Below are 10538 nucleotides of genomic sequence, written 5' to 3' on the forward strand. Positions count from 1 at the left end.
GGGGAAAGGGATAAGGCTGGGAAAAATAAAAGGGAAAAAAATGAAAAAAAAATAAAAGCAGAAAATTGGGGGAAATGGGAGAAAATTGGGAAAAAATGAAAGGAGAAAATTGGGGGGGAAAAGGGAAAAAAATATTTGGGATAAAAGAGGAAAGATTGGGGGGGAAGGGAAAAATTGGGGGGAAAAGGAGAAATTTGCAGGAAAAAAAGGGGAAAATGGGGGGAAAGGAGGAAATTCGGGGAAAAGAAGGAAAAAAAGGAAACATGGGGGAAAAATGGGGAAAGGGGGGTCAGGTGAGGGTGGGGGATGGGCAAACCCACCCAAAATCCCCTCCCCTGTCCCCGAAACCCCCCAGGACCCCCCAAAAGCCCCCAAAATCCCCCCAAAATCCCCCAAAACTCCCCAAAATCCCCTAAAACCCCCCCAAATCCCCCAGACCCCCAAAATCCCCCAAGCCCCCCAAAATCCCCTTCCCCTGATCCCCTAAATCCCCCTCTCCCCAAATCCCCTCCCCTATCCCCAAAACCCCGCAAACCCCCCCAAAAACCTCCCAGACCCCCCAAAAATCCCCCCAAACCCCCCAAAATCCCCCAAACCCCCCAAAATCCCTAAAACCCCCCAAAATCCCCCAGACCCCCAAAATCCCCCAAACCCCCAAAATCCCCCAGACCCCCAAAATCCCCCAAAACCCCCCAAAATCCCCCAAAACTCTCCAAAATCCCCCAGATCCCCCAAAACCCCCCAGATCCCCCCAAAACCCCCCTGAACCCCCAAAATCCCCCAGACCCCCCAAACCCCCCAAAATCCCCCCAAAATCCCCCAAAACCCCCCCAAAATCCCCCCAAAACCCCCCAAAACCCCCGAAAATCCCCCCAAAATCCCCCAAAACCCCCCCAAAATCCCCCCAAAATCCCCCAGACCCCCCCAAAATCCCCTCTTGGCGCTGCCGGGATTCGAACCCGCGCTCTCCCCAGCTCAAACCCCGCCCAGACCCCGCCCTCCGGCCACGCCCCTTCCCCCGCTCCGGCCACGCCCCCGTTGCGCGCCGCTTGGGGCCGGGGCGCGGGCGCGCAGCCGCGGACGAGGTGGCCGAGTGGTTAAGGCGATGGACTGCTAATCCATTGTGCGCTGCACGCGTGGGTTCGAATCCCACTCTCGTCGGCGGCGGGTGCGCTTTTTGGGGGAAAAAACCTCGGAATTGGCTTTTTGGGGGAAAAAACCTCGGAATTGGCTTTTTGGGGGAAAAAACCTCGGAATTGGCTTTTTGGGGAAAAAACCTCGGAATTGGCTTTTTGGGGGAAAAAAACCTCGGAATTGGCTTTTTGGGGGGAAAAACCTCGGAATTGGCTTTTTGGGGAAAAACCTCGGAATTGGCTTTTTGGGGGAAAAACCTCGGAATTGGCTTTTTGGGGGAAAAAACCTCGGAATTGGCTTTTTGGGGAAAAACCTCGGAATTGGCTTTTTGGGGGGAAAAACATCGGAATTGGCTTTTTGGGGGAAAACCTCGGAATTGGCTTTTTGGGGGAAAAACCTCGGAATTGGCTTTTTGGGGGAAAACACCTCGGAATTGGCTTTTTGGGGGAAAAAACCTCGGAATTGGCTTTTTGGGGGAAAAACCTCGGAATTGGCTTTTGGGGGAAAAACCTCGGAATTGGCTTTTTGGGGGAAAACCTCGGAATTGGCTTTTTGGGGGGAAAAACCTCGGAATTGGCTTTTTGGGGGAAAAAACCTCGGAATTGGCTTTTTGGGGGAAAACCTCGGAATTGGCTTTTTGGGGAAAAAACCTCGGAATTGGCTTTTTGGGGAAAAACCTCGGAATTGGCTTTTTTTGGGGAAAAACCTCGGAATTCGTGGTTTTATTAGGGTGAGCGCAAATCCTGGAAGCCCCCGGGGTCGGGTTTACAATCTCAGCCTCGTCGGGAAATGCGGGTTTGGGGGGAAATCCCCGATTTTTGGGGAAAAAAAAAATTTGGGGGGAAAACACCGATTTTTGGGGGGGATATCTCCAATTTTTGGGGAAAAAACACCGATTTGGGGGGAAAGCTCCGATTTTTTGGGAAAAAAATCCCCGATTTTGGGGGAGAAAACAACGATTTTGGGGGGAAATCTCCGATTTTGGGGGGAAAAAAAACCCCGATTTTGGGAGGAATAACCCGATTTTTGGGGAGAAATCCCGGATTTTGTGGTGACCCCAAATTTGGGAATTCCACGCTCGTTGGCTGTCACGATCCGCTACGGCAAGAGGTGCAGGTGCGGTGTTCACAGGTACAGCCCGGCAGGTGCGGTGTTCACAGGTACACCTGTCAGCAGGTGCGCTGTTCACAGGTACACCTGTCAGCAGGTGCGGTGTTCACAGGGACACCTGTCAGCAGGTGCGGTGTTCACAGGTACAGCCCCGGCAGGTGCGGTGTTCACAGGTACAGCCCCGGCAGGTGAGGTGTTCACAGGTACACCTGTCAGCAGGTGCGGTGTTCACAGGTACAGCCCTGGCAGGTGCGGTGTTCACAGGTACAGCCCCGGCAGGTGAGGTGTTCACAGGTACACCTGTCAGCAGGTGAGGTGTTCACAGGTACACCTGTCAGCAGGTGCGGTGTTCACAGGGACACCTGTCAGCAGGTGCGGTGTTCACAGGTACAGCCCCGGCAGGTGCGGTGTTCACAGGTACACCTGTCAGCAGGTGAGGTGTTCACAGGTACAGCCCGGCAGGTGAGGTGTTCACAGGTACAGCCCCGGCAGGTGAGGTGTTCACAGGTACAGCCCCGGCAGGTGCGGTGTTCACAGGTACAGCCCCCGGCAGGTGCGGTGTTCACAGGTACACCTGTCAGCAGGTGAGGTGTTCACAGGTACAGCCCCGGCAGGTGCGGTGTTCACAGGTACACCTGTCAGCAGGTGCGGTGTTCACAGGTACAGCCCCGGCAGGTGCGGTGTTCACAGGTACAGCCCCGGCAGGTGAGGTGTTCACAGGTACACCTGTCAGCAGGTGTGGTGTTCACAGGTACACCTGTCAGCAGGTGCGGTGTTCACAGGTACAGCCCCGGCAGGTGAGGTGTTCACAGGTACAGCCCCGGCAGGTGCGGTGTTCACAGGTACACCTGTCAGCAGGTGAGGTGTTCACAGGTACAGCCCCGGCAGGTGAGGTGTTCACAGGTACACCTGTCAGCAGGTGCGGTGTTCACAGGTACAGCCCGGCAGGTGAGGTGTTCACAGGTACAGCCCGGCAGGTGCGCTGTTCACAGGTACACCTGTCAGCAGGTGCGGTGTTCACAGGTACAGCCCCGGCAGGTGAGGTGTTCACAGGTACAGCCCCGGCAGGTGCGGTGTTCACAGGTACAGCCCGGCAGGTGCGGTGTTCACAGGTACACCTGTCAGCAGGTGCGGTGTTCACAGGTACACCTGTCAGCAGGTGCGGTGTTCACAGGTACAGCCCCGGCAGGTGAGGTGTTCACAGGTACAGCCCGGCAGGTGCGGTGTTCACAGGTACACCTGTCAGCAGGTGCGGTGTTCACAGGTACACCTGTCAGCAGGTGCGGTGTTCACAGGTACAGCCCGGCAGGTGCGGTGTTCACAGGTACACCTGTCAGCAGGTGCGGTGTTCACAGGTACACCTGTCAGCAGGTGAGGTGTTCACAGGTACAGCCCGGCAGGTGCGGTGTTCACAGGTACAGCCCCGGCAGGTGCGGTGTTCACAGGTACAACCTGTCAGCAGGTGCGCTGTTCACAGGTACAGCCCCGGCAGGTGCGGTGTTCACAGGTACACCTGTCAGCAGGTGCGCTGTTCACAGGTACACCTGTCAGCAGGTGCGGTGTTCACAGGTACAGCCCCCGGCAGGTGAGGTGTTCACAGGTACACCTGTCAGCAGGTGCGCTGTTCACAGGTACAGGCACAGCCGTTCTGGGATCCCTTTTGGGGGGAAATCCCGAAATTCGCTATTTTCGGGGTGACCCCAACCCCTGGAACCGGCGGAGCGGATGTTTGGGGCGGAACGCGCCCGGTGACCGACCCCGCCCCGGCCGGGAGAGGCGGGTTTGGGGTGAAACCCCCGAATTTGGGTGAAACCCCCGATTTTGGGTGAAATCCCCGAATTTGGGGTGAAATCCCCGAATTTGGGGTGAAATCCCCGATTTTGGGGTGAAACCCCCGAATTTGGGTGAAATCCCCGATTTTGGGGTGAAATCCCCGATTTTGGGGTGAAATCCCCGATTTTGGGGTGAAACCCCCGAATTTGGGTGAAATCCCCGATTTTGGGGTGAAATCCCCGATTTTGGGGTGAAATCCCCGATTTTGGGGTGAAATCCCCGAATTTGGGATGAAATCTCCGATTTTGGGGTGAAATTCCCCGATTTTGGGGTGAAACCCCCGAATTTGGTTGAAATCCCCGATTTTGGGGTGAAATCCCCGATTTTGGGGTGAATTCCCCGAATTTGGGGTGAAATCTCCGAATTTGGGATGAAATCCCCGATTTTGGGGTGAAATCCCCGATTTTGGGGTGAAATCTCCGATTTTGGGGTGAAATCCCCGATTTTGGGGTGAAATCCCCGAATTTGGGATGAAATCTCCGATTTTGGGGTGAAATCCCCGATTTTGGGGTGAAATCCCCAATTTTGGTGTGAAATCCCCGAATTTGGGGTGAAATCCCCGATTTTGGGGTGAAATCCCCGATTTTGGGGTGAAATCCGCGATTTTGGGGTGAAATCCCCGATTTTGGGGTGAAATCTCCGATTTTGGGGTGAAATCCCCGATTTTGGGGTGAAATCCCCGAATTTGGGATGAAATCCCCGATTTTGGGGTGAAATCCCCGATTTTGGGGTGAAATCCCCGAATTTGGGGTGAAATCCCCGATTTTGGGGTGAAATCCCCGAATTTGGGGTGAAATCCCCGATTTTGGGTGAAATCCCCGAATTTGGGGTGAAATCCCCGATTTTGGGGTGAAATCCCCGATTTTGGGGTGAAATCCCCGAATTTGGCGTGAAATCCCCGATTTTGGGGTGAAATCCCCGAATTTGGGGTGAAATCCCCGATTTTGGGGTGAAATCCCCGAATTTGGGGTGAAATCCCCGAATTTGGGGTGAAATCCCCGATTTTGGGGTGAAATCCCCGAATTTGGGTGAAATCCCCGATTTTGGGGTGAAATCCCCGAATTTGGGGTGAAATCCCCGAATTTGGGGTGAAATCCCCGATTTTGGGTGAAATCCCCGATTTTGGGGTGAAATCCCCGAATTTGGGTGAAATCCCCGATTTTGGGGTGAAATCCCCGAATTTGGGTGAAATCCCCGAATTTGGGGTGAAATCCCCGAATTTGGGGTGAAATCCCCGATTTTGGGGTGAAATCCGCGATTTTGGGGTGAAATCCCCGATTTTGGGGTGAAATCCCCGAATTTCGGAACTTTTCTCTCCTGAAATCTCCCCTCTGAACCTCCCCCACTCCCCTCCCGGCCCCTCCCAGTCCGTCCCAGTTTATCCCAGTTCCCGCCCTGGCCCCCCCCCCCTCGCTTCCTTCCCGGAAGTGACGTCACCGCGCGCGCGCGCGGCCGGAAGTGGCTCCGGGGGCGGCGGCGGCGGCCGGTGAGGACTGGGAGAGACTGGGATGGAACTGGGATGGAACTGGGATGGAACTGGGATGGAACTGGGATGGACTGGGAGGGGCTGGGAGGGGACTGGGCCATACTGGTTTATACTGGGGCGGACTGGGGGCGGCCCCGTCCCCGCGCGGGGGGCGTTCCCAAGTGGAGCCCGAATCCCAAAATCTCGGGGCTTCCCCAGGAGATCCCAAATCCCACCCCAGGGAATTCCCAGGTAATTCCCAGAGATCCCTCTGGGGATCCCCAATCCCATCCCGCCATCTCCCTCCCCCCGTGGGGAGTCCCCGCCCCGCTAATGAGATGCAAATGATCCATTTGCATATTCGACGCCGCGTTTATTTCCCCGGCGCTTTGCTGGGAACAGCCGAGCGACCCGAAACCGGGAATTCTGTCCCCAATTCCCGGGAGCTGCCGCGCCGGGGTGGTGCCGTCGGAATTCCCGGAATTCCCATCCCGGATTTGGGGGTTTGGTGATATCCCAATTCCCGGAATTCCCGGAATTCCCAATCCCGGATTTTGGGATTTGGTGATATCCCAATTCCCGGAATTCCCGGAATTCCTATCCTGGATTTTGGGATTTGGTGATATCACAGTTCCCGGAATTCCTGGAATGCCCAATCCCAGATTTTGGGATTTGGTGATATCACAATTCCCGGAATTCCCGGAATTCCGATCCCGGATTTGGGGATTTGGGGATATCACAGTTCCCGGAATTCCCGGAATTCCCAATCCCGGATTTTGGGATTTGGTGATATCACAATTCCCAGAATTCCCGGAATCCCGATCCCGGATTTTAGGATCTTGGGTCTCCTTGGTGTGGTTGGAATTCCCACAATTCCAATCCTGAATTTTGGGGCCTCCTTTGGTGGCGTCAGAATTCCCAGAATTCCTGGAATTTCAATCCCGGATTTGGGGTCTCCTCGGTGGTGTCGGAATTCCCGGAATTCCCGGAATTCCGATTCCGGATTTTGGGATTTTGCGCCCTGGCAGTGGCATCAGAATTCCCACAATTCCCGGAATTCCGATCCCAGCCGGATCCCTCTGGGATTCCTTTCCCTCCCCCCACGGCGCTTTTGGGATTTTGGGGAATTTCGGCTCCGCTCGAATTCTCTGCAATTCCCGGATTTTTTTTTTTGTTGTTTTTTTGTCCTTCCTTGGATTGTTTGGATCCCCGGACTCCCGAATCCCCCTCGGGGGATTCCCATGGGAATTCCCGGTTCTTCACTTGTGCTCACCTGTCTCACCTGTCCCCACCTGTCCCCACCTGTCCCCACCTGTCCCCACCTGTCCCCACCTGTCTCACCTGTCCTCACCTGTCCCACCTGTCCCCACCTGTCCCCACCTGTCCCCACCTGTCCCCACCTGTCTCACCTGTCCCCACCTGTCCCCACCTGTCCCCACCTGTCCCCACCTGTCTCACCTGTCCCACCTGTCTCACCTGTCCTCACCTGTCCCCACACCTGTCTCACCTGTCCCCCCCTGTGCTCACCTGTCCCCACCTGTCCCCATCCCAGGTGTGACCATGGAGGGGCTGCGGGGCCCTGAGCCCCCCTTTCCCCAGGGGATCCCCCCCCTCGGGGAGGAGGAGGAGGAGGAGGAGGAGCAGCCAGGTGAGGAGGAAGGACCAGGTGAGGAGGAGGAGGAGGAGGAAGGCGCAGCTGAAGAGGCAGGTGATGACGACGACCCAGCCGAAGGAGCAGGTGAGGAGGATCCAGGTGACGATGACGCCCCAGGGGACGAAGAGCAGGACGAGGAGGAGCCGGGTGACCCCTGCACCTCCCGCCGGCCCCGCCTTTACCTGCGACCCCGCCCATCCCCGGAAGAACCGGGCCCCTCCCACCTGCAGCTCCCCTGGAGCCGCCCAGGTGAGCCCGGCCGGGCTAGCCCCGACCCGGAAGACGCCTCACCTGAGCCAGGTGAGGCCGGGCCCGCCCCGGCCTTCGTGCAGCTCATCGACGAGCGCGGCGTCTACTCCACGGCCAAGCTGGTGCTGGGCGGGCGCGCAGGTGCGCCAGGTGCGCCCGACGGCGACGGCGACGGCGACCGGGAAGAACCGTCCGAGGAGACGCCGGCTCACCTGGAGATCCGCCAGGTGATCGTGGCCGAGAAGCCCTTCCAGTGCCCCGTGTGCCACAAGGGCTTCAAGCGCGCCTGGGAGCTGCTGAGCCACGAGGTGGTGCACACCGAGGCGCGGCCCTACACCTGCCACCTGTGCCAGGCCACCTTCAAGCGCCACTCGGACTTCAAGAGCCACGGGCTGGTGCACACGGAGGAGCGGCCGCACAGGTGCGACCTGTGCGGCAAACGCTTCAAGCGCTCCTCCAACCTGCAGGAGCACCGGCGCATCCACAGCGGCGAACGTCCCTTCGCCTGCCCCAGGTGCGCCAAGGGGTTTAAAACGCCCTACGAACGGCAGCGCCACGCCCTGACCCACCTGGCGGCCGAGAAACCTTTCCGGTGCGGCGAGTGCGGCAAAGATTTCCCGGCGGCCGAGGCGCTGCTGCTGCACCGGCGGCAGCGGTGCCGCGACAAGCCGCACGCCTGCGGCGTCTGCGGCAAACGTTTCACCTACGGCCACTCGCTCAAGGTGCACGAGCGCGTGCACACCGGCGACCGGCCCTTCAGGTGCGCGCTCTGCGGCAAGGCCTTCAAGCAGAGCAACGCCCTGGCCTCGCACGAGCGCGTGCACACCGGCGAGCGGCCCTTCGCCTGCCGCACCTGCGGCAAGGCCTTCAAGCAGTCGTCCTACCTGGCCGTCCACCAGCGGGCGCACACGGGCGAGCGGCCGTACGCGTGCGAGGCGTGCGGCAAGGCCTTCGCCCGGCCCTCGCTGCTGCTGCAGCACCGCCGCGTGCACAGCCAGGTGAGGCCGCACCAGTGCGGCCACTGCCACAAGTTCTTCAAGGACCTGGCTTACCTGGCCGTGCACGAGAAGGTGCACACGGGCGAGACGCCCTACAAGTGCGGCGTGTGCGCCAAGGGCTTCGCCCACCCCTCCAACCTGCTGCAGCACCAGCGCGTGCACCGCGACACCTGAGCTGGGGGGGAGGGGGGGGATCGGCCGGGCAGGTGAGGGGGGGGGAGGCGGAGGGAGGGGAGGCTTCGACGGAGCCCCGCCGAGGACGGAGGAGCGGGGGAATGGAGCGAGCGTGAGCGCGGACAGGTGTGCCGGCCGAAAATGTGCTTCGGACCCCAGAAAGGTGCAGCGGAAACACCTGGACTGCGATACCTGAGCCACAGGTGAGGGGGCTCTGCACCTGTGAGCGCGGACAGGTGTGCCGGCCGAAAATGTGCTTCGGACCCCAGAAAGGTGCAGCGGAAACACCTGGACTGTGATACCTGAGCCGCAGGTGAGGGGGCTCTGCACCTGTGAGCGCGGACAGGTGTGCCGGCCGAAAATGTGCTTCGGACCCCAGAAAGGTGCAGAGGAAACACCTGGACTGCGACACCTGAGCCTCAGGTGTGGGGACCCTGAATCTGCACACCTGGGCAGGTGTGGACTCAAAGCTGCAGCTACAACACCTGGACAGTGACACCTGAGCCTCAGGTGAGGGGGCTCTGCACCTGTGAGCGCGGACAGGTGTGCCGGCCGAAAATGTGCTTCGGACCCCAGAAAGGTGCAGCGGAAACACCTGGACTGCGACACCTGAGCTCCAGGTGAGGGCACCATGGAACTGCACACCTGGACAGGTGTGGACTCAAAAAAAGCTGCAGCAGCAACACCTGGACAGTGACACCTGAGCCTCAGGTGAGGGGGCTCTGCACCTGTGAGCGCGGACAGGTGTGCCGGCCGAAAATGTGCTTCGGACCCCAGAAAGGTGCAGCGGAAACACCTGGACTGCGACACCTGAGCCCCAGGTGAGGGCACCAAGGAACTGCACACCTGGACAGGTGTGGACTCAAAAAAAGCTGCAGCAGCAACACCTGGACAGTGACACCTGAGCCCCAGGTGAGGGGGTTCAGCACCTGTGAGCGCGGACAGGTGTGCCGGCCGAAAATGTGCTTCGGACCCCAGAAAGGTGCAGAGGAAACACCTGGACTGCGACACCTGAGCTCCAGGTGAGGGCACCATGGAACTGCACACCTGGACAGGTGTGGACTCAAAAAAAGCTGCAGCAGCAACGCCTGGACAGTGACACCTGAGCCCCGTGGATGAAGCCCCAGGTGTGGGCCTGGAACTGCACACCTGGCCAGGTGCGGGAACCCCCGAGCTGTGACCCAGGACAGGTGTGAGGACCCCGGACAGGTGTGAGGACCCCGGACAGGTGTGGAGCCCAAATCCTGCCACACCTGAGCTGCCACACCCACAGCAGCAACGTCCAGGTGAGGGACCCCTGGCCAGGTGTGGACCCCAAACTGCAACACCTGAGCCACAGGTGAGGGGATCCCGGCCAGGTGTGGACCCCAAACTGCAACACCTGAGCCCCAGGTGAGGGGCCCCAGCACGGCCACACCTGAGCTGTGACGTCATCAACAGCGGCCGAGGAACTGGAGGGGCCCGAAGGTTCACCTGCGGCCAGGTGTGACCCCAGAACTGCCAGGTCTCACCTGAGCCCAGGATGGACTCACCTGGATTTTGGGACTGGCCAGGTGCACACCTGGATGGGGCGGGGCCTTCCCAGGGCCTGGATTTTGTCCCCATTGGATGATGGGACAGGGACAGCTCACCTGAGCACACCTGGGGCTCATCTGAGCTCACCTGGGTTCACCTGAGCACACCTGGGCTCACCTGGGGCTCACCTGAGCTCACCTGGGGCTCACCTGGGCTCACCTGAGCACACCTGGGCACACCTGGGGCTCACCTGGGCTCACCTGGGCACACCTGAGCACATCTGGGCACACCTGGGGCTCACCTGAGCACACCTGGGCTCACCTGGGGCTCACCTGAGCTCACCTGGGGCTCACCTGGGCTCACCTGAGCACACCTGGGCTCACCTGGGGCTCACCTGAGCTCACCT

General features: G+C 59.2%; 1 protein-coding gene and 1 non-coding gene across 2 annotated transcripts; both read left to right on the plus strand.

Annotated features, from left to right (window-relative positions):
- The first annotated feature begins 1079 nt into the window (after positions 1 to 1079).
- Positions 1080 to 1161, plus strand: TRNAS-GCU (transfer RNA serine (anticodon GCU)). The gene has a single exon. It is a non-coding gene; the product is annotated as a tRNA-Ser (tRNA).
- A 4379-nt stretch (positions 1162 to 5540) lies between these two features.
- LOC136305483 (zinc finger protein ZFP2-like) lies at positions 5541 to 8617 on the plus strand. The gene is made up of 2 exons (XM_066208728.1): positions 5541 to 5563; positions 7095 to 8617. Exon 2 carries the CDS (start codon positions 7103 to 7105, stop codon positions 8615 to 8617), a length of 1515 nt encoding a protein of 504 aa, XP_066064825.1. The 5' UTR covers positions 5541 to 5563; positions 7095 to 7102.
- The last annotated feature ends 1921 nt before the right edge of the window (positions 8618 to 10538 follow it).

The sequence above is a fragment of the Chamaea fasciata genome, unplaced genomic scaffold (genome assembly GCF_029207755.1).
Source record: "Chamaea fasciata isolate MVZ Bird 193981 ecotype frontalis unplaced genomic scaffold, bChaFas1.0.hap1 SCAF_439, whole genome shotgun sequence".
Taxonomy (NCBI): domain Eukaryota; kingdom Metazoa; phylum Chordata; class Aves; order Passeriformes; family Sylviidae; genus Chamaea; species Chamaea fasciata.